At 42.5% G+C, this 22,340-nt stretch overlaps 1 protein-coding gene across 4 annotated transcripts in view; it reads right to left on the bottom strand.

The window, feature by feature from the left end:
• The window catches only part of ino80 (INO80 complex ATPase subunit), a 177,304-nt gene that overhangs the window by 37,527 nt on the left and 117,437 nt on the right, over positions 1-22,340 (bottom strand). For all 4 annotated transcript variants that reach the window (XM_048537886.2, XM_048537889.2, XM_048537887.2 and 1 more), the window contains one exon: positions 16,080-16,207. In XM_048537886.2, the coding sequence (XP_048393843.1) occupies positions 16,080-16,207 (128 nt within the window). The remainder of the gene's footprint in view (positions 1-16,079; positions 16,208-22,340) is intronic.

Below are 22,340 nucleotides of genomic sequence, written 5' to 3'. Positions count from 1 at the left end.
CTCATCGGCAAGGACATCATCAAGCTAGTGGACCTATGCCTCACCACCCACTTCACTTTCAATAACAAAACCTACAGACAAACCAACGGTACACCCATGGGATCTCCGATATCAGGGTTCTTAGCAGAGGCAGTAATGCAGAGACTCGAACAAACAGCTCTGCCAATCATCCAACCCAAACTTTGGGTCCGCTATGTGGATGACACCTTTGTCATCACTAAACAAAACAAATTAGAGGAAACCTTCAAGATCATCAATAATACCCTTACTGGCATAACATTCACAAAAGAGGAGGAAAACAACAACAAACTGCCATTCCTAGATGTCACAGTAGGGCGAACAGTCAATGGCGAACTTCAAACCAGCGTCTACAGGAAAACAACACATACGGACCAAATACTGAACTACAGGAGCAACCATCCCAACACCCACAAACAAAGCTGCATTAGAACATTATTCCAACGAGCCACCACACACTGCAGCACAGAGGAACTACGAACAGTAGAGGAAAATCACCTATACATCGTATTCAAAAAGAATGGGTACCCTATGAACACAGTCTGCCAATTCCTCAACAATAAACCCAAACAAACAGACAAAACGGGCTCAGAAACCATAACCACTCTCCCCTACATCAAAGACATTTCCGAAAAGACTGCCAGACTACTTGGACCTCTTGGCATCAGGGTAGACCACAAACCCACCAACACACTAAAACAGCAGCTAATGAACTTAAAAGACCCTATACAGACAACAAATAAAACGAATGTCATCTACAAAATACCTTGCAAGAACTGAGACAAACACTACATTGGACAAACTGACAAAAAGCTAGCCACCAGGATACATGAACATCAACTAGCCACAAAACGACATGACCCACTATCACTCGTATCCTTACATACAGATGAGGAAGGACACCACTTTGATTGGGACAACACATCCATCCTAGGACAAGCCAAACAGAGACACGCACGAGAATTCCTAGAAGCATGGCGTTCCAACCGGAACTCCATCAACAAACACATTGATTTGGAGCCAATCTACCACCCCCTGAGAAAAAGAACAGGAAATGACATCACCAACCCAAGGAAACCTAACCAGATAAATAGAAAGCGGGACATAACACCAGCGCTGCTTCGGAGGCTCACTGATGATGTTACCTAGAATGGTGACGAAACGTCTGAAAATAAACCTTCCAGCTCAGCGTGCAAACTCACACCCAGACTGAGGGAGAGAACAATCAATCATCCATGTCACTTAATATGTACACGGGTGACAAATCAAGTACCGATGACAAAATCCAAAGGAACGATTTCCCATTAGCATTGCCTCAGTCAGAGAATAACACCAAACAAAGTCATTCAGTAAACAAGTTATTCAACATCAAAGATAATCAAATGTGAGGCTGGATGAACACAGCAGGCCCAGCAGCATCTCAGGACTCCTGAGATGCTGCTGGGCCTGCTGTGTTCATCCAGCCTCACATTTTATTATCTTGGATTCTCCAGCATCTGCAGTTCCCATTATCACTATTCAACATCAAATCTTCTTTTGTGTCAGAAATACATGTCGAATTCAAGACGGTTATAAAGCCAAATGTCCTTGCAATCAATATACACTTTTCTGGCTCATTTTAAGAGCAGAATTCATTTATAAAGCAACTTCAACTGAAAAACACACTCACACAAGAGAAACTGTACTGCGGGAAAGAGAAAAGGAAAGTAGTGAGATATTGAGAAAGATCATAAAATATTGAATATGCAGAGTTGATCTAAGCTCATTTGAGAAAAACTCTGCTAACTTTTGATAATAATAGACAATGGCATTCTACAAAAAGCTAAAGGCAGTATAAAACATGCAAAAGGGAGCGTAGAAGGGAAATTAGGAGAGCTAAAAGGAGACATGAAAAGATACTGGCAGATAAATAAAGGAAAATCCTCTAACAGTAGGGTCTGATATGGACTTCAGCAGTAGTTTGTGCATGGAGCCAGAAGACACAGGTAGGATTCTAAACAAATATTTCAGCATTTATTAATAATGGGGACAATATGGGTATACAAGTCAGGGAGAAGGTCTGTGGTACAATTAAAGAAATTAGCATCGATAGAAAGGAAGTTCTGAGTGAATTGGCATGCTTAAAAATAGATAAACCTTTAGAGCAAGATGAAATGTATCCCAGGTTGTTGAGTGGGGCAATGGAGGGAGTAACAGGGAAAGTTACAAAAATCAATTCCTCTCCAGCACAGGAAAGGTGCCGGAGTACTGGATGACAGCCAATGTGATACGGTTATTTGAGATGGGAGCAAGAGATAAACTAGGGAACTACAGGCCAGTCAGCCTCACTTAGGTGGTGGGCAAACTACAGGGAACAATTATGAGGGTCAAAGGTGACCGGGTGCAAGGATAAGGCAATGCTTTTGATGCAGGCTCCTTGGGCTTTATAAAAGTTTATATTAAGGTCCTGGATTGGATTCAGATAGCAAAGTAAGAGTCCATGGGATCCAAGGAAATCTGGCAAATTGAATCCATAATTGGCTGAGTGACAGCAAGCAGAGGGTGATGGTTTTGGGGTGTTTTTTCTGACTAGAAGTCTGCGTCCCACAGGCGTCACTGTTGGGGCTCTTGCTGTTTATGGCTTACTAAAATGATTGAGACTTCAAAGTAAGAGGGTTGATCACCAAGTTTGAAGATGTTGTTAAAAATTGGATGGGGTAATTATAGTGAGGAGGATAGCTTTAGATTACAGGAGGACATAGATGGACTGGTCAGGTGCTCTGATCAGTGGCAAATGGAATTAAATCGGATAAACGTGAGCTGATGCACTTGGGCTGGACAAAGGCAGCAATGGTGTACATGACGAAAGAGAAGAGCCTGGGGAGCGCTGAGGATCAGAGATGTATATGTCGAAGGTAGTGGGACAGGTAAATAAAGACAGCATATGGAATGCTTATCTTCATTAGCCAAAGCATAAATTTAAGTGCAAGCAGGTTATGCTGGAACAGAATAAAATGTGGCCATGGTTAGAGTATTTTGTAAAGCTCCAGAATCCACATTATGGTGGGATGCGATTGCAATGGAGCAGGTGCGCAGGATGTCTGGTCTGGAGTGTTTCAGCTAAGAGGGACTGGATTGTTTTCCCTGGAGCAGAGGAGACTGAGGGGAGACATGATTGAGATGTATAAAATTAAGATTGGTACAGATGGAATAAACAGGAAGAAACATTTCTTTCTGATGAAGGAATTAAGGACCAGGGAAACAGACTTAAGTTAAGGGACAGGAGTTTTAGATGTGAGGAGAAATTTTTTTTTAAACCCAGAGGGTAGTGGGAACCTGGAACTCACTGACTGCAATGATGGTAGAAACGGAAGCCCCCTGAAGAAGTATTTAGTAGCGCTCAAGTGCTGGAAAATGGGATGAAAGTAGTTAGGCAGTTGATTTGACCAGCACAGGCCAAGATGGGCTAAAGGTTCTTCTTCTGTGCTGTAGATTTCTATGACTCTATTTCAATATATTTAGTCAGACTGGGACAATGCCAAAACACAGCCCATATTTAGAATGTTTTGAATACAGTTAACCTTCCAGGAAAAGGGCAGGACAGGGCTTGTTTCTGGTATCACAAAGTCAACTGAAAGCAGGTGATGTATGCTAATAAGCAGAAACATGCAGTCAGTTAACAGGTCTCACTAATTAGACAGCAGGAACAAAGTACGGTCACATACAGCATAAAAACAGATAAGCAAGCTTACACATTTCGTAAAGGCTTAAGCAACCTGCCTTGAAAGGGAGCGAACAATTCAGTCATAATAAAATCTGAGAATATTCAGTTCAGTTGAGTAGAGGGGCAAAGCAGAGAGACCGGAAAACAAGGTCTGGTGGGTGGCTGGCATGCTGGGGGTTTTGGTGTGACTATACAGCTTAGGATGGATGCTGAGCAGGATCCTCGGGAAATAGGTGGAGAGCGCAAACAGGCCAAATGTGCAAAGATGGGTGGAGAGTGTGAACAGGTTGTGGAAGGGAGAGGAAACGTAAGCAGAGGCCATTTTGCAGAAAGCAGAAATTGAAGATAGCAGAATGACAAGGTTCAAGTGACTTAGTAGGTGGGGATTGAGCTTGGAGTTCGTATCAGATTTAAAGTGAATCAAATTCTTTTCTCTCAGTGGGCTGCTGGTCTTTGGAATTCTCTTCCCTAGAGAGTGGAGGAGGCTGAGTTATAATTGAATACTTCTAAGGCGGTGTTAAACAGACGTGGTCAGAATGGAGTTGAGGCCTTAATCAGATCAGTCATGATCTTATCAAGTGGTTAAGCAGGCTCAAAGTGCCAAATGGCTCTTAATTGATATGTTCATATAGAGGGAGCAGGTGGCCAAGTGGAAGTCAGATGGGTAAATTCAGATTTGATGCATTCTTGTAGATTTGGTCAGATGATAGCGTATTCCATGGGTTATGTTATTATGAGCTGCTCAACCATGTGACATCTACCCACGCTTTGCAAATATTTCATTTTTCTTGAGGGCATCCGTATCACCAAACATCAAATAAAAAGTTCATCTTTCGCTTTATAATGAGATGAATAACAATTTGTAAACCAAAAAAATGATGTTAAATTAAAAGGTCTAACCTATTTGCCAGTTAAATGAGATCTATTCTTTAGAATTGTCAGAAGTACTGACCCCAATGATAAAAGAGTAAATACCACTGATCAAAGAAAAATATTATTGCTATTTTTGACTGTAATGAATCAACAGGACTGGAGGCGACACTAAGTTTTGAGGATTTTGATACGGTACAGATTATAGAGCCATGAATACAACATACAGACAGGTCACCTAAAAACAAAATACTATGGATGGTGAAAAATTGAAATAAAGACAAAGTGCTTGAGACATTCAGCAAAGAAACAGAACTAACGTTTCAAATTCAATGACTTTTCTTCAGAACCCACTGGGCTTGAAATGTTAACTTTTTTTTCCCCCCTCCACAGACGCTGCTGAACTTCTCCAGCAACTTGTTTTTATTACAGGAATATCAGAACTGGGAATAAAACACTGCAGGGAATAATGTACTTAGAAAAGATGGCAAGAAGAAAAGGGAGTTGGCATAGTTTTATTTATTTGAGATAACACACTCCGTGTAATTAAGTGATAGGTATCAGTGAGCCATAAACAAAATCCATGTGGATAGAGGTAAAATACAAAGGACCAATCACACTAATCGAGGTAGTTGAGAGGCCACGTAATAGTGAATAGGCAGCTGCAGTGACTAGTTTAAACTGGATCACTTACCAGCAATGGCTGACTCAGCACATTAGATGTTCGGCAACTATAAATGAACGAAGTTTGACAGATGCACAAAATAAGTCACATGTAATGGCAACTGGAGACTGAGCGCAGCAAAACAGGGTCCCTAAATCTGAGAACTAGGTGGGGTAAGGATAAAGGTGATATTGTGACCTTTGCAAAAAGAAGCAGCTCAAGAGAGAGAGCCAAAGAGAGTGAGACTAGACAGCTGAAGCCTGGAAGTAGTAACATGGTGTGCAGGAAGGTGATTGAGAGTTTTATGCCCCCTCATCCCAACATATCTAACCTGAAGACAATAATACACTGAAGGCCTCTAAGTAATCTATACTGTAACCAGTTACATATTATGATATAATTACAAGTAATCAAAAAGCTATTCAAAACCTTTCAAACTTCAGAAAACAGATGGGAAGACGTGTCATGCGTGGCTGGTGTAGCATGTGGATATGGTGTACACCTATCAGATATGTAGCAAACACATTTTTTGTGTCTGAAGATTGAGGAACTTGGCTCAGAATTACAACTGGGTCCGAACTTCAGATACTACAATGCATCAGGACGAGGAAAATTACCTATTCACAGGAGGTTGTCACCATCGTTTAGATTTGGTCCATGATCACTGACAGGAGGGTCTGAAATGTAACCAAGGCAGGTCTGGTGATCCAGAAACAACAAGGAGCTTTACTGCTTTCAACTGTTTAACAGGCATTTTTGTGTGGAGAAATGCAGGAGAACAACCTGGGAGAGGTACAGGGAGGGCCCAGTTCTTGTGGTTCATGTGGGTACCAGTGAGATACGCACGGCTAATAAAGAGTTCCTACAGAGGGTGAACGAACAGCCAGATGCTGAAGAAGAGTCACAAAATCATAATATCTGGATTACTACCTGAGCCACAAGCAAATTGGCAGAGGGTGAAGAAGATCAGAGATTGATATGGTACAAACAGATTGCAACATATGTGCCACTGTCACCAGCACTGAACAGTACTGCTACTCGAACAGTCTTCGCTGAAGCCTCCCTCAAACCAGTGTACTGGCAAATCATATATCCATGCCTGTACAGTGGACATGAACAGCAGTGGTGAGGATTCAAGTGAGGCTAAACTTGGTAAACTGAAAAGATGAGACAATGGTGTAAGCTAGCAATCAGGGTAATTGCTGTAGGTAAGATGAGAGTACAGAATAATGGTTCAAAGAAATAAAAACTCTATTTGAATTCTTGCAGCTTGCATAACAAGATGGATGAATGGACAGAACAAAGAAATAAATAATTGTGCGATAATAGCTATTACAGAGAAGTTGTCGCAAGTAACCACAGCTGGAAACTGAATGTTCAAGAGTAGCTGACATTTCAGAAGGAGGAAGATAGGAAAGAGACGGGGTAGTTCTTTTGAATAAGTTTTGGACAGGAGTACATTGGTGAGAAATCATCTTGGTTGGGAGGATAAAAATGCAGAATCAGTTCGGGTGAAGTTAAGAAACAATCAAGTAAAGAAATGGCAGGTGGAACAAATTTTTTGGTGTCACAACAGTAGATTTATATTGCCCTACAGTAAACCAAGAAATAACATGGGAAGAAAGACCAAAGGCCCTGCAATAACTGTGAGATTTTATTCAATTGGCAAAGTTAGTGTGGAGGGTGAGCTCAGTTCACCACCACCTTCTAAAAAGCTGCTAGAGAGGGAACATAAATGGTGAGAGTCATTCAGAACACCACATTCTCAAACAAACCAGTGAATAGGCTACTTAGATCCAGTAATATGGAGTGAAACAAAATTAATTAATTATGACCCGACGGTAAAGCATCCTCTAGGCAAGGGTAAGCATAAGAGAATTTCACATTCAGTGTGAAGGTTTTTAAAAAAAAATTATGATCTGAAACTAGTGTAAATCCTTGTAATTGTCTTCAAAAGCTCAAAAGGTAAAGTTGGTAAAATGGAATGGTAAAATAGGTTAGACGGTAAGACAGGAAGGAAGCATTGGCAGATATTTAAGATATTACTCCAATCAAATATATTCAACTGGGAAAGAGAGACCAGAAGAGAGGTATGTACAATCTGCAGTTAATTAAGGAATTTAAGGATTACTCAAGTTAAAAGAAACATGCAAAGCTGCACAGATTAGTAGCAGGCAAGAGAATTGGAAAAGCTTTAAACTGACAAAGGAAATTAAACAAAAAAAGGAACTGGACAATGATAGAAAACTAGCAAGAAACAAATAAAGTCCTACAAATATATAAAAAGAAAATGAGTATTTAAAGTAACCATGGATGCCTAAGAGTCAGAGAACAGGGAGATTAATAATGGGAAATAAAGAATGGGAAAGAACAGACTGAACAAACACATTGAATTCAGATATCAAGTATAAAATCCCACAGAGGATCCCAAGAATAATAGAAAAGAAAATGAGAGGAACTTAATTCATGCTTGGTCATTAGGTAAATAGTACTTGCAAAACTAATGTGACTTGAGGCTGATGAGTCTCCTGCTTGCATCTTAGTGTGTTAAAAAAGGCAGCTACAGAGATTGTGGATGCATTGCTTGCAATCTTTTAAAATTCACTCGATTTTGGAAAGATTCCAGTGAATTGGAAAGCTACTCATGTAAAACGGCCGTCCAAGAAAAGGAGGGAGACAGAAAGCAGAAAACTACAGGCCAATTAGTCTGACGAGTCATTGAGGAAATACACTAGAATGCATTATCAAGGAGGCAGTGGAAAGATATGTAGATATTTAGCAAACCATACTATCGGGTCCAACCAACTAGCTTTTGAGAGAGGGAAACAGTGACAAAATTATTACACATCTTTGAGGATATAAGAAAGAAGGTGAATAAAAGGGGCCATGTGTTGTGAATGGATTTCCAAAGTCATTTAGTAATGCATAAAAGGTTATTGCATATATTAAGAACTCACAGGAATTGGGATAGTATACTGGCATGGACCAACGATTGGTTAACTGACAGGAAACAAAATATTAAGATTAATGGATCATTTTCAAGTTGGCAAACCATAAACTAGCGGGGTGCCACAGCGATCAACTCAGGGGCCTTGGCTATTAATGATCTGGAAAAAGAGACAGACTGTATTGCAGCCATATTGTTGATAGCAAAAAGATAGAGAACAGAACGAAATAATTGCTTCGTATTCCTGTCACTCTGCAAAATGCTACAGGTGAATTAAGCAAGTCATCAAAATTTAGTCAATGGCATTTAACGTGGGAAATTGTGAGGCTGTCCAGCTTTGGTAGGAGGAATAAAATAGAATAGAGAATTTAAACGGAGAGATGTTGAAGTACAGAAGGGTCTGGGTGGCAGTGTACACGAACCACAAAGTTAGCCTGCAGGTACAGCAAGTAATTAGGAAAGCAAACGGAATGTTGGCCTTTACTGCAAGGGGCACGGGAGCACAGAAGTGGGGAAGTCTTGCTCTCGTTGACTAGGGCATTGGTGAGAAATTTCACTAGGCTGATTCCTGGGCTGAAGTGGTCACATAAGCAAAGGTTGTGTTTATTAGAGTTTGAGACTTTGACCTAATTTTTAACCTAGGACTGGAGTGAGTTTCATAGGTCGATGCTGAAAGAATATTGCCCTCATGAACTAGGGGCAGAGTTCAAACATAAGGATTCTCCTCCAAATGAAATTGGAATTGAAGAGGAATGTTTTCTGTGACATAACTGTTAGCCTCTGGAATTCTCTCCCAGACAGGAGTAGAGGCTGGACCATTGAATATATTTGTGGCTGAGTTAATTTTTTGATCATCAGTTATAATTGGTCTTTGTTATGGTGTGCCCTCAATTATTTGAAAAGCATTGTATATTGTGCTATTCCCCTACTTCTCATCTGCTCTGTTTCATTATCCATGAATGGACCCTGTAGTAAACCTTTCTTTGTCCAGCTCTGTAAATACTGGTGAAGAAGGAATTGAACTTACATTGTAGAATCTACAATTTGGATCACTTTACGAGTTAATTTTATGGATTTAAAAAACTCAGCCATTCAAGATTGATCTACTGTTGAATAAGATCTTGGTTGATTTGCAGGTGGCGCAGTGGTTAGCACTGGTGCTTCATAGCAGCCACGGACCTAGATTTGATGTCATCCTCAGGTGACTGACTGTGTGGAGTTTGCACATTCTCCCCATGTCTGTGGGGGTTTCTGCCAGGTGCTCTGGTTTCCTCCCACAGTCCTAAGATATGCAGGTTAGGTGGATTGGCAGCGTTAGGGGGATGGGTCTGGGTGGGATGCTCTTCAGAGGGGGTGTGTGGACTTGTCAGGCTGAATGGCCTGTTTCCACACTGGAGGGATTCTAGGATTCTGTGCTAGTGGTCTTAACTCCCCTTAGCTGCCTACTACTGTAACCAACTTATAAACAATGTTCAGAACAGCTAACAAACATCAAGAATCAATGGTGAGCGTGCCCACTTCTGACCTTTTGAAGGAGAGAAGGTCATTGAAGCAGCTAAAGATGGTTGGGCCGAGAACAATACCACAAAGAACTCCTGCAGAAATGTTCTGGAATGGCGATGTCTGCTCACCAACACAACCAGTATTTTCCCCGTGTGTCAGGTATGCCTCCAATCTAAACGCTGCAAGACAAAGCAGCAAACAAGGGGTGAAGGATCGTAATTCGGCATGTCAGAAAGGTATAATGAGACCTCTAAAAGGATAGTGCCAGACCAACAGTTATTCCTAATTTAGGTCAACTGACCCTGGAATGAAAAGTACAATTTCTAAATTTGCAAATGGCACCAACTTGGGAAGTAATTGCCAATGTTGAGGAAGAATCCAAGTAAGTACAATACATTGCAAAAAATCTTAAATGACCATTAATTAGAAAGTGAACCTTTCACAAATCTTAATACCTCAGCTAGCCAAAAAGAAAGCCGAAGAGGTCACATTGGAAAAGTAAGACCAAATGGTGTAGATGACAAATGAGAATGGGAGAATGGAAATACACAAATCACTACAAGTATAGTAATGACAAAAGGGCTATTGAAAAATGCAAGCTAGGAAATGAGGGTAGAACAGAAAGCTAAAGAATCAGGTTAACTAGTCTTGGTTAGACCACAGTTGAGTATGGTGTAGTGTTCTGGACACAATTTTATAAAGAGAATATAGGGCATTAGAGAGGTGCAAACCATGCAACTGGGTGCTCCAGTTTCCTCCCACAGTCCAAAGATGGTGGATTGGCCAGGCCAAATTGCCCATAATGTTTAGGGATGTGCAGGCTAGGTGGATTAGCCAAGGGAAATGCAGGGATAGGGTAGGGGGATGGGTCTGGGCAGGATGCAATTGGGAGGGTTGGTGTGGACCCATTGGGCTGAATGGCCTGTTTTACACTGTAGGGATTCTATGATTCTATAAGATTGATGATAAATCAAGATTATATCCATCAAAAGAAAGGACAAACAGACCAGTCCTCTTATCAGAGGTTGAGAAATGATCTCATAGAGAATTTGTAAAGTATGAAATTGTTTTGATAGAAAAGAACATGTGTCCACCTGTGAGGCAAAAATCAAGGACCACATCACAAGACATTCACCAAAATATCCGACAGGCACAGCAGGAGAAACTATTTTTAATCAAGGGTGAGAATAACACTCTAAGGAAAAGGAGTAGGCCCTTCCAACCTGCTCAAATTCAATAAAAATCAATATGATCCATTTAGAAAGCTAGTCGCATTGGCCCAGTGGGCCATACAGCTGCTTTCGTCAGACAGTTCTCCACAACTCAGGCAAGGGGAGAGGTTGAGAAGGAGAATCCTCCATAGTGATGATAATTACGAGAATTGAACCCATGCTATTAGCACCATTCAACAATGCAAGCTAGTCATAAAGCCAACTGAGCTAACCAACCCTGAATATGACACTTACTACCATAGGTGTCAGTTGTGGGCAACCGAATTAGTGCAAATAAGGGAAAGTTGGATAAGCAGGGGGGAAAAGGGAACAGATTATAGTGCAAAACGTGAAAGAAGAAAGTTGGGAATTATGAAGTTGATTTGGATGAGAATAAAGGAGGCACAGTAAGTTTGCAGATGACACCAATATAGGTAGTGTAGCTTATCGTATGGACCTTGACTGGATGGGCTGATAGGTCGAGGAGTAACAGTTTAATTCAGACAAATTGGAGGTTTTGCATTTTGATAAGGCAAGCCAGGGCAGGACTTATACAGTTAACGATAGGGCCCTTGGGAGCGCTGCCGAACAAAGAGACCTAGTGGTGCAGGTGCACAGTTCCTTCAAAGTGGAGTCATAGGTAGTCAGGGTGATAAAGGCAGTGTTTGCCTCACTTGACTGTCAGTCAGTGCAGTGAGTACAGGAATTGGGACATCACGTAGAGGCTGTACAGGACACTGGTAAGGCCACCTTTGGAATACCGCGTACAGTACTGGTCACCCTTCTTTAGAAAGGATGTCATCAAACTTGAGAGGGTGCAGAAAAGATTTACAAGGATGGTGCTGGGACTGAGTCCGTTTCTATATAGTAGAACTTTAAGTGTGCACAGGATGCCTGCTTGTCTCACATTCTGTGACAAATAACTTCAGTTTTCATATAATTTTTTAAAGACTATTAGGCAGGAGTATAAGTAGGCCATTCAGATCGCTGATTCTGCTCTGCCATTCAATGAGATCATGGCTAATCCAATCCTCAACTCCACTTGCACTGGCAACAAAGTCCCAGCACACTGCTGAAAAACATACCAGTTTAAAAAAAATAGAACCCTGGGAGCCATAACTCAGTTGGTAGCACTCTTGCCTCTTAAATCACAAAGCTTCAGGCTCTCAAAAGCCGATAAGTTCGTCATTATCACATCGTTGTTTGGATAAGCTTGCTGTGCACAAAGTGGTTGCAGTCTTTTATTTATACAATATTCTGCATTAAACTGTAACTGGTTCCTTTGTGTCCTATAGCCCTACATCCAGCAACAAGCTCTTAAATGGTCTTGCTGTGCATACTAATTTATTAGCAGCTAACCAGCACATGAATGGAAAGAACAATTTCTAGCACAGATCCATAAGGCACGTCACTCTTCTGCGGGGGACTCCTTTCCCACTCTGTTCTACATCTCCAAAATCAACACATATGGAAAAATTTGGCCCAAACTAAGCAATGTGCAATCAATCCACATTATATGCTTAACAGTCTTGACTGGTAGATCAGTCCCTCCATCTTTTGTAGGCCTTGGCTATCCATGCGGTGAAGAGGATTCTGCTCTTTGCAACTGGATCCTTGACTTCCTGACCCACAGACTGCAGTGAAAAAGTCAACAGCAACTTCTTTGCGACTATCCTCAACACCAGTGTCCCACGAGGATGTGTACTCAGCCCCCTACTGTACATTTAAACAAAAAGAGCATGACCCCATCTACGTCAATGGAACAGAGGTGGAGATGGTTGAGACTGTCAAGTTCCTATGAGTCCTGCACCACCCATACTGATGCGACAGTCAAGGCAGCATAATGACACCTCTTCTTCTGCAGGAGGCTATAGAAATTTGGCGTAGCCAAAAGGACTCTCACCAAACTTTTATAAATGCACCATGGAAAGCGTTCTATGTGGATGCATCATGGCTTGGTATGGGAATTGCTCTGCCCAGAAAGTTATGAACACAGCCCAGACCATCATGCATGCTAACCTTCCATCCACTGACTCCATTTACACTTCTTGATACCTTGGAGAGGCAGTCAAAAGAGCCCTCTTACCCCATTCATAATCTCTTCCAACCTCTTCTGTCAGGCAGAAGATACAAAAGCTTAAACACATGTACCAACAGACAAGAACAGCTTCTTCCCTGTTGTAATTACGTTTCCGAATGAAACTCTCAAATTTCAAATCTAATGCTGATCTTGCTTTTTGTGCCCTTTCCTTGCAGCTGTAACTTTGTATTTCTTGGTCTGTTCAATCACCCATGATCTTTAATTGTTATGATCTGCTGTACTGCAAGCAAAACAAAACCTTTTTTTCCCCCCACTTAGGTACGTGTGACATTAATAAATTAAATCAAAAGACCATCCCTTACGCTCTGGGATCCAAGTCATTAAAAATGCATATACATGCACCAATTATCTTGTTACTTAATTAAACAAAACTAAACCTGTACTGAGATAATAAAACGGGAGGCTGGATGAACACAGCAGGCCAAGCAGCATCTCAGGAGCACAAAAGCTGACGTTTCGGGCCTAGACCCTTCATCAGAGAGGGGGATGGGGAGAGGGAACTGGAATAAATAGGGAGAGAGGGGGAGGCGGACCGAAGATGGAGAGTAAAGAAGATAGGTGGAGAGAGTGTAGGTGGGGAGGTAGGGAGGGGATAGGTCAGTCCAGGGAAGACGGACAGGTCAAGAAGGTGGGATGAGGTTAGTAGGTAGCTGGGGGTGCGGCTTGGGGTGGGAGGAAGGGATGGGTGAGAGGAAGAACCGGTTAGGGAGGCAGAGACAGGTTGGACTGGTTTTGGGATGCAGTGGGTGGGGGGGGAAGAGCTGGGCTGGTTGTGTGGTGCAGTGGGGGGAGGGGACGAACTGGGCTGGTTTAGGGATGCCGTAGGAGAAGGGGAGATTTTGAAACTGGTGAAGTCCACATTGATACCATATGGCTGCAGGGTTCCCAGGCGGAATATGAGTTGCTGTTCCTGCAACCTTCGGGTGGCATCATTGTGGCACTGCAGGAGGCCCATGATGGACATGTCCTCTAGAGAATGGGAGGGGGAGTGGAAATGGTTGGCGACTGGGAGGTGCAGTTGTTTGTTGCGGACTGAGCGGAGGTGTTCTGCAAAGCGGTCCCCAAGCCTCCGCTTGGTTTCCCCAATGTAGAGGAAGCCGCACCGGGTACAGTGGATGCAGTATACCACATTGGCAGATGTGCAGGTGAACCTCTGCTTAATGTGGAATGTCATCTTGGGGCCTGGGATGGGGGTGAGGGAGGAGGTGTGGGGACAAGTGTAGCATTTCCTGCGGTTGCAGGGGAAGGTGCCGCGTGTGGTGGGGTTGGAGGGCAGTGTGGAGCGAACAAGGGAGTCACGGAGAGAGTGGTCTCTCCAGAAAGCTGACAGGGGAGGGGATGGAAAAATGTCTTGGGTGGTGGGGTCGGATTGTAAATGGCGGAAGTGTGGGAGGATAATGCGTTGTATCCGGAGGTTGGTAGGGTGGTGTGTGAGAACGAGGGGGATCCTCTTGGGGCGGTTGTGGCGGGGGTGGGGTGTGAGGGATGTGTTGCGGGAAATACGGGAGACGCGGTCAAGGGCGTTCTCGATCACTGTGGGGGGAAAGTTGCGGTCCTTGAAGAACTTGGACATCTAGGATGTGCGGGAGTGGAATGTCTTATCGTGGGAAACCAAGCGGAGGCTTGGGGACCGCTTTGCAGAACACCTCCGCTCAGTCCGCAACAAACAACTGCACCTCCCAGTCGCCAACCATTTCCACTCCCCCTCCCATTCTCTAGAGGACATGTCCATCATGGGCCTCCTGCAGTGCCACAATGATGCCACCCGAAGGTTGCAGGAACAGCAACTCATATTCCGCCTGGGAACCCTGCAGCCATATGGTATCAATGTGGACTTCACCAGTTTCAAAATCTCCCCTTCTCCTACGGCATCCCTAAACCAGCCCAGTTCGTCCCCTCCCCCCACTGCACCACACAACCAGCCCAGCTCTTCCCCCCCACCCACTGCATCCCAAAACCAGTCCAACCTGTCTCTGCCTCCCTAACCAGTTCTTCCTCTCACCCATCCCTTCCTCCCACCCCAAGCCACACCCCCAGCTACCTACTAACCTCATCCCACCTCCTTGACCTGTCCGTCTTCCCTGGACTGACCTATCCCCTCCCTACCTCCCCACCTACACTCTCTCCACCTTCAGTCCGCCTCCCCCTCTCTCCCTATTTATTCCAGTTCCCTCTCCCCATCCCCCTCTCTGATGAAGGGTCTAGGCCCGAAACGTCAGCTTTTGTGCTCCTGAGATGCTGCTTGGCCTGCTGTGTTCATCCAGCCTCACAGTTTATTATCTTGGAATTCTCCAGCATCTGCAGTTCCCATTATCTCTAAACCTGTACTGATCTGTGCACCCAAAGCCAATTATAATAACTTTTCCTAATGTCCAACACTGACCCAACTGTGAATAACAATGTTAGAAGGAAGGACGTTATGAGGGATAGATGCACAGTACGTGTGCACTACAAGTGGAGATCCTAGTGTATAAACTCAAGTGCAAGCCTGTCTTTAAGCAGAGTGTCAGCTCACTTTTAGGTAAAGGGTGCACTCAGGTGAAGCTATGTAAGCTGGCTGTGCATCGAAGAACTAACTCTTTTGCAGATAATACTCTTATGGCACACAGCATCTCTCTTTTCTACCAGACAGTTGAAACAGTATCTGCTGAGATTTCCCAAATAGCCTCTAAGATTTGTGACATGTCTGCTCTCATGAGATTTTGTTTCCAACAACCAATTTATTGCCATGCATAGAAAATTATTAGGGCTTGGAAGAAAGGGTCACTCCAAATGCAAAAGGAATAGCCATCCCAAAGACAAACAGTTCAGAAGTGACTCGTGTTTGAAAATTGAGGCTCACACTCAAGGCAATAGCCAGTGAATTTATAACAAATGTAAAATTCTGCATGGACAAGTCTTTGGCTTAAATGGCTCTCTGCAAAACAACTGAGTTTAGAAGATGCAATCACCAAACTAAAACCTAAGGAAGAAAAGCATCATTTGTGTCACAGTTCTAGCAAGTATTTCCTTTTGCAATTTGAAATAACAGCTTATTGATTAAGGACCAGTTCACTCCTTACCTCCAGCAGATCGATCATACGTGTCATCTGGGAATAAATGAGCACACGATGGCCCTGGGCTTTTAGCCGTGTTAGGAGGATGTCAAGAGTGTGCAGCTTCCCACTGTCTGTGATCAGGCTTTCTTTGTCTGAAACAAAGATGTTGAAATATTTACTGTTTTTCAAATCTCAAGAGCTCAGGATTCAAATTTCCACCCTCACCAATACCACCCCACTGAATTTTCTCCCAAGGCATTGGCTTGCAAGAATATAGTTCCATGAACACTAACTACTTACTGAGAGAACTTAAGTGAATGTTGGTAGCATATTTCTCACCACTGGCATCTCATCTAATCCTAACCTAGCCTCACTGAATGTAATCTTCTTCTATCATAGAGATATATGGCACAGAAACAGAGCCTTCGGTCCAACTCGTCCATGCCAACCAGACATCCTAAATAAATCTAGTCCCATTTGCCAACATTTCGCCCATATACCGCTAAACCCTTCTGATTCACATATCCATCCAGATACTTTTTTAAATGTTGTAATTGTACCAGCCTTCACCGCTTCATTTGGCAACTCATTCCATACATGCACTACCCCTGCATGAAAAAAGTTTCCCCTTAGGTCTCTTCAATCTTTCCACTCTCATCTTCACTCTATGCCTCTAGTTTTGGGTTCCTCCACCCCAGGAAAAATACATTGGCTATTTACCCTGTTCAAGCCCCTCATGATTTTATAAATACCTATAAAAGGCCACCCCTCAGCCTCCGAAGCTCCAGGGGAAATAGCCCCAGAGTTTTCATCCTCTCCTTCCAATCCTGCCTACATCCCTGTAAATCATTTCAGAACCCTTTCAAGTTTCACAATATCTTTCCTATAGCAGAAGTACACACAGTATTTCAATAGTGGACTAACCAATGTCCTGTATAGCTGCAACATGATCTCCCAACTCCTACGTTCAGTGCACTGACCAATAATAGAAAGCAGACCAAACACCGTCTTCACTATCCTATCTATCGTGACTCCACTTTCCACGAACAATAAACCTGCACTCCAAGGTTTCTTTGTTCAGCAGAACTTCCCACGACTTTACCTTACCCAATCTGCCTTTCCAAAACTCAGTATCTCACGTTTATCTAAATCAGATTCCATCCGCCACTCCTCAGCCCATCTGAGGTAAACTTCTTTGCTGTCCACTACACCTCCAAATTTTGATGTCATCTGCAAACTTATTAACCATACCTCTGATATTCACCTCCAAATCATTTATGTAAGTGACGAAAAGCAGCAGACCTGGCACCCATCCTCGACCCGCTGCCAGTCACAGGCTTTCAGGATGAACTCTTCACCACCACCCTCTGCCTTCTACCTTCCTAGTTGTCTCCTTGCTGAAGTCTTCCATGAGGAACCTTGTCGAACAACTTACTGAAGTCCATATAGATCAAGTACACTGCTCTGCCTTCTTTGATACTTCTAGAAAAAAACTCAATCTAGTGCGCGAGGCATGATTTCCCCCACACATAACTATGTTGACAATTCCTAGTCCAGCCTATCCAAGTGTAAATCCTGTCCCTCAGGATTCCCTCCAACAAACTTGCCCACCATCGACGTCAGGCTCACCAGTCTATGCTGCCCTGACTTTTCCTTACCACCTTTCTTAAACAGTGGCACCACATTCATCAACCTCTAATCTTCTGGCACTTTGCTTGTGGCTATCAATGATACAAAGATCTTGGCAAGCAGCCCAGCAATCACTTCCCTAGCTTCCCACAGTTCTAGGGTACACCTGATCAGGTCCTGGGAATTTATATACCTTTATGTGTTTTAAGTCGTCCAGCACCACCACCTCTGCAATATGGACATTTTTCAAGATATTGCTATTTATTTCCTCATGTTCTATATCGTGCACATCCTTCTCCACAATAAACACTGATGCAAAATATTCGTTTAGTACGTTCCCCATCTCTTGCTGTTCCACACACAGATAGCCTTGCTGGATCTTTCCCAAAACAGTTTTCAATACAAATTGAAAGCTCAGCTCAGACCAGACAAAGACTTGTACTGATAAACACAAGCTCCTGGAATTAGCTGAACCCAAAGAAAGCTAAATCTGATTGAAGATTTCACATTAATTTTGATATTATTCATTTTAATCTAAAGGAATACAGACCAAGCTAATTTTCCACTCTAGCCAATGACAGAGATAAATTATAGCTGTGTTTCAGGCAAACCTCACTGAGCAACAATGTACTTTGGCTTACTATTGCCTGTGTGAAGAACAAGGCTCCTTATAGGTTTTACAAATGGAACTAAATATTTGAGAGATAAAAATTTAACATGGTAGAACCCAGGATTTTGTGTGAACTCTGAACAAGTTACTTATATTAATATGGCACTACAACATAAACAACGTAATGCAAGGCAGCTGACAGGAATATGATCAAAGTACAACAAGTTAGATGCAAGAAGTTAGGACAAGCCAAAAGCTTGACCAAAATTTAAAAAAAAAAGTCTCCTAAAGGAGGAAAATGAGGTAGAAAATGGGAGATTGACTCAAGGGAGAATTCCACCATTTGGAACCCAGGCAATTCAAGTGATGGCCATTGATGATGCAGCAATTAGTACTAGAAATTCACAAGGGTGCAGAATTGGAGGGACGCAGATACCCCAGTGTACTGTGGGTCTGGAGGAGATCACGGAGGTTGGGAGGACAAGGCTAGAGAGGGAACTGAAAATAAGTAGCAGAATTTTAGAATCACAACAGTTCTTGACTGCATGTTAAGATAGGCCAGTAGGGTGGGGCAGGGAGAGGTGGTGACAGGTAATGGATTTTCTGCAAGTAAAGGCTGGTAGCAGAATTTTGGATGAACTCCAGTTTAGCGAGAGTAGAAAGTGGGAAAGCAGCCAGGAACGTACTGGAATAGTCAAGCCTAGAGGGAACAAAGGCATGAATGAGGTTTCTTGCGCCTGCCTTTGCTCAACTCTGCAAAGAGCTGTGGGAAAAGACATGCAAACAAGTGTGCTTAATGTTAGTACAAATCAAATGTTAGAAACTCAACCTAGGTTCAAATGTGACATTAAGGCTGCAAACAGACTAATCTCAGACCAGGAGAAGGATGGCATCAGTAGCATGGGAATATATTTTCGACAGAAAAAAGTAATGGCTTTCACCTCTGCAATGTTCATAATGAAGGTTTGCACATTCTCCCCGTGTCTGTGTGGGTTTCCTCCAGGTACTCCGGTTTCCACCCACAGTCCGAAGGTGTGCAGGTTAGGTGGATTGGCTAAGCCAAATTGCCCATAGTGTTCAGGACCTGTAGATTAGGTGGGTTATAGGGAGATGGGTCTGGGTGGGATGCTCCAAGGGTCGGTGTGGACTTGTTGAGTCAAAGGGTCTGTTTCCATACTGTAGGGATTCTATTCTATGAATATTTAATGAGAAGAAACTTCTGCACAACCAATAGTGGTGTCAGCTAAATAGTCTGATAATGAGAGGGTGGATGAGTTGATAGCTAGCAGCAGTGGGGTAGAGCTCGTGGGGTCATCAGCGAGAAAACCAATTCTGTTTTTGAAAGTTACTGCCAAGGAGCACCATATGGATGAGAAATAGGAGGGGCCAAGAATGGTTCTTTGGAGAACACTGCTGGTAACAGAAGTAAGATGAAAAGTGAGTACTGAGCTGGGTGGGAACAACACAAATGATGCCTGTGGAGAAGAAAGACAATGGTTGGATATGGGGTGAAAGTTGCAGAAAACACAGAAAAGGCTTGGATGTCTGTTTTGTATTGATGATGAGTTGATAACAGCATGTATTGCATGTAACTGGGGAATTAATATTGCTATGCTGAAATGCAAAAATTAATTATAACCTTCAGGTAGATTCAGTTCAATTCACCATTCCTCTGTTACTTCCCACTCACACTTACCTTCTGCCACATCAAGCACACAAATTTACCAAATAAACTAGAACAAGCTGTGCACTCAGTTGACAGAGAAGAGATATAACAAGAAATGAACTATTTATTAAAAGGAATGCACAGCATATGGTACGTGTATAGGGGCTCTTGCAGCATATTGGTAGTGTCCCTACCTCTGAGCCTGTAAGTCAAGGTTCAGCATCCCATCTGCTCCCTGGGTGCGTAATATCATTTCTGAACAGGTTTAAGTGGAGAATATCTTTGGTATGCTCTTTACAGAATTTAAAACAAAGATAATCTTCGTTGGTATCACTACCAATGTAAGTTGCCTCAAAAATTTCTAATAACGTGTATTAAGACACCATGTAACTTACTTTTGAGTAGGCCTGAAGGTGAACTTTATTTTGCAGGAACCCTGGAATGGTGGTAACTACCAGAGCTCACCAACAGTCATATGGTGATTTATAACAGCAAAACAAAAAGAAACTCTGCTTTTGTAAGCTCTGAAAAATAGACACAAGGGACCTTAGAAATGGAAGGAATGCTGCATTCTAGAGACAGGATCCTCCTGAATTCTAGGGTAGAGGGGTAATCTACAGACATCAATAATAGTTTTGTTTCTTACAGAAATAATTTGTTCATGCTTCGGCGATTGGTTTTGATACCAGCCGAAAATTGCTTCACAATATAAATGGGGTAAGGCAGTAATGGGGCATGGATGGCTCATACTTTTGGCAGCTGGGATGTGGCCAGTAGGAGCTGCAATGTAGGTGGGGTTCATTTCATGCAGTCAGACCATTTCCCCTGGGACAGATAAGGACTGGAAACATGAATTAATGTATTATCACAAATCTCTCAATGTTTACACTGAAGGAAAATTAACTATAGCAAGTGGCTGGGAAAGGAAAAATGCAGTTTGATTTAGTGCTGCTGACCTCAGTGGGAGGGAATGTTGGTGAGAGAATGAAGAAAGAAAGAAGGCAAGCACCAATGTTCAAACTCTGAGCTCTCATTTTCCGGCTCATTGGATCAGGTGCAAGGAACTAAGAAGATTACTGATTTCACAAATATCAGAGCAATAAAATTCAAAGCAGTTTACTTCATGAGAGGGTGGGATAATTCACACATCGTTGATTGTGATTGCAAGCCCTGACTTAACAGTTATGGGGGTGGTCTCATTATTTAAAAACCTTATTTCAAGGAATTTACATACTAGCAATACTGGACTAAATTTTGATCAGCTCCACAATGTCATTACAGGAAATTTTCATTCAAAACTGCCAGTCACTCTTCATTCCAGCTAAAGGCAGAACCTGCACTTAAAAAACACCTTTCATCCCCTTGATGTATTATAGCGCTCAAACATAATAGTTTCTGAAATGAGGCCAACACTAAAATTTTGAAAAACAATTTGTACATAAATCACACCAACAATCAAATACAATAAATGACATTGCTTTTTGTGATGCTCACCAAGTGAGAAAATTCGAGATCAGGTGAACGTCCCTCTATTCTTTGGATACTATTGGAGATATTTTACATCCACCCAAAGTAGGAAACAAGGCCCCTGAAAGATAACTCACTCAAAAATGCAGTGCCTGCAGAACTGCATTGTAACTGCAGCCCAAATTGTGTTCTCAAACCAGGAATAAGAATTAATGCAACATGCATGCCACTCTGTAATTCTAAGATAAGACTATGGTTGATATGGAGTTCCAAAGGATTTAAAGTGTTGTAGATTTTCTCCATGCTCTGATTCACCTGAAGGCCTGAATTCCACATTGGTACAATTTATTTGTTACCATAAAGAATGACATTCTAATGTAAGATCCCACACAGAGGGTCCATAAGCAGCCATCAGAATCTAAAAGGGCACGCATGAACCCCAAAAGAATGCTATTTCTATTTGTTTAAATAGCTTTGACTTGTTACCTTAGCTTGTTTGACCTTTGTGGGAGCGGAGGTTCGTCATAAACCTATCGCCTTACTGGTGGACAAATCCGCAGTCAGAATACGGAATTATCAGCAACTGAAGACATCTATGTTCATTAGAATAAGATTTAACCTTTACAGTTGGGTTGCAGAAAAGCAGGAAAAAACAAACTTTGTCAGACAACTCAGAAAACCACCTATTTTAGAACTCAAGGCATTGATTCTTATTGCAGCAGACACCACTACTGAAATGTAGACATGATGTAAAAGGTACTGGTGTTGGACTGGGGTGGACGTGGTCAGAAGCCACATGACACCAGGTTATAGTCCAACAGGTCTATTTGAAATCACAAGCTTTCAAAATGCTGTCCCTTCATCAGGTGAAGTGCAGAGAGGCACACAGTCACAAAATTTATCAAAAGATTGT

The sequence above is a fragment of the Stegostoma tigrinum genome, chromosome 10 (assembly GCF_030684315.1).
Source record: "Stegostoma tigrinum isolate sSteTig4 chromosome 10, sSteTig4.hap1, whole genome shotgun sequence".
Classification (NCBI taxonomy): domain Eukaryota; kingdom Metazoa; phylum Chordata; class Chondrichthyes; order Orectolobiformes; family Stegostomatidae; genus Stegostoma; species Stegostoma tigrinum.
The sequence above is the reverse complement of the archived record's forward strand: the minus strand, read 5'-3'. Positions and strand labels throughout refer to the sequence as shown.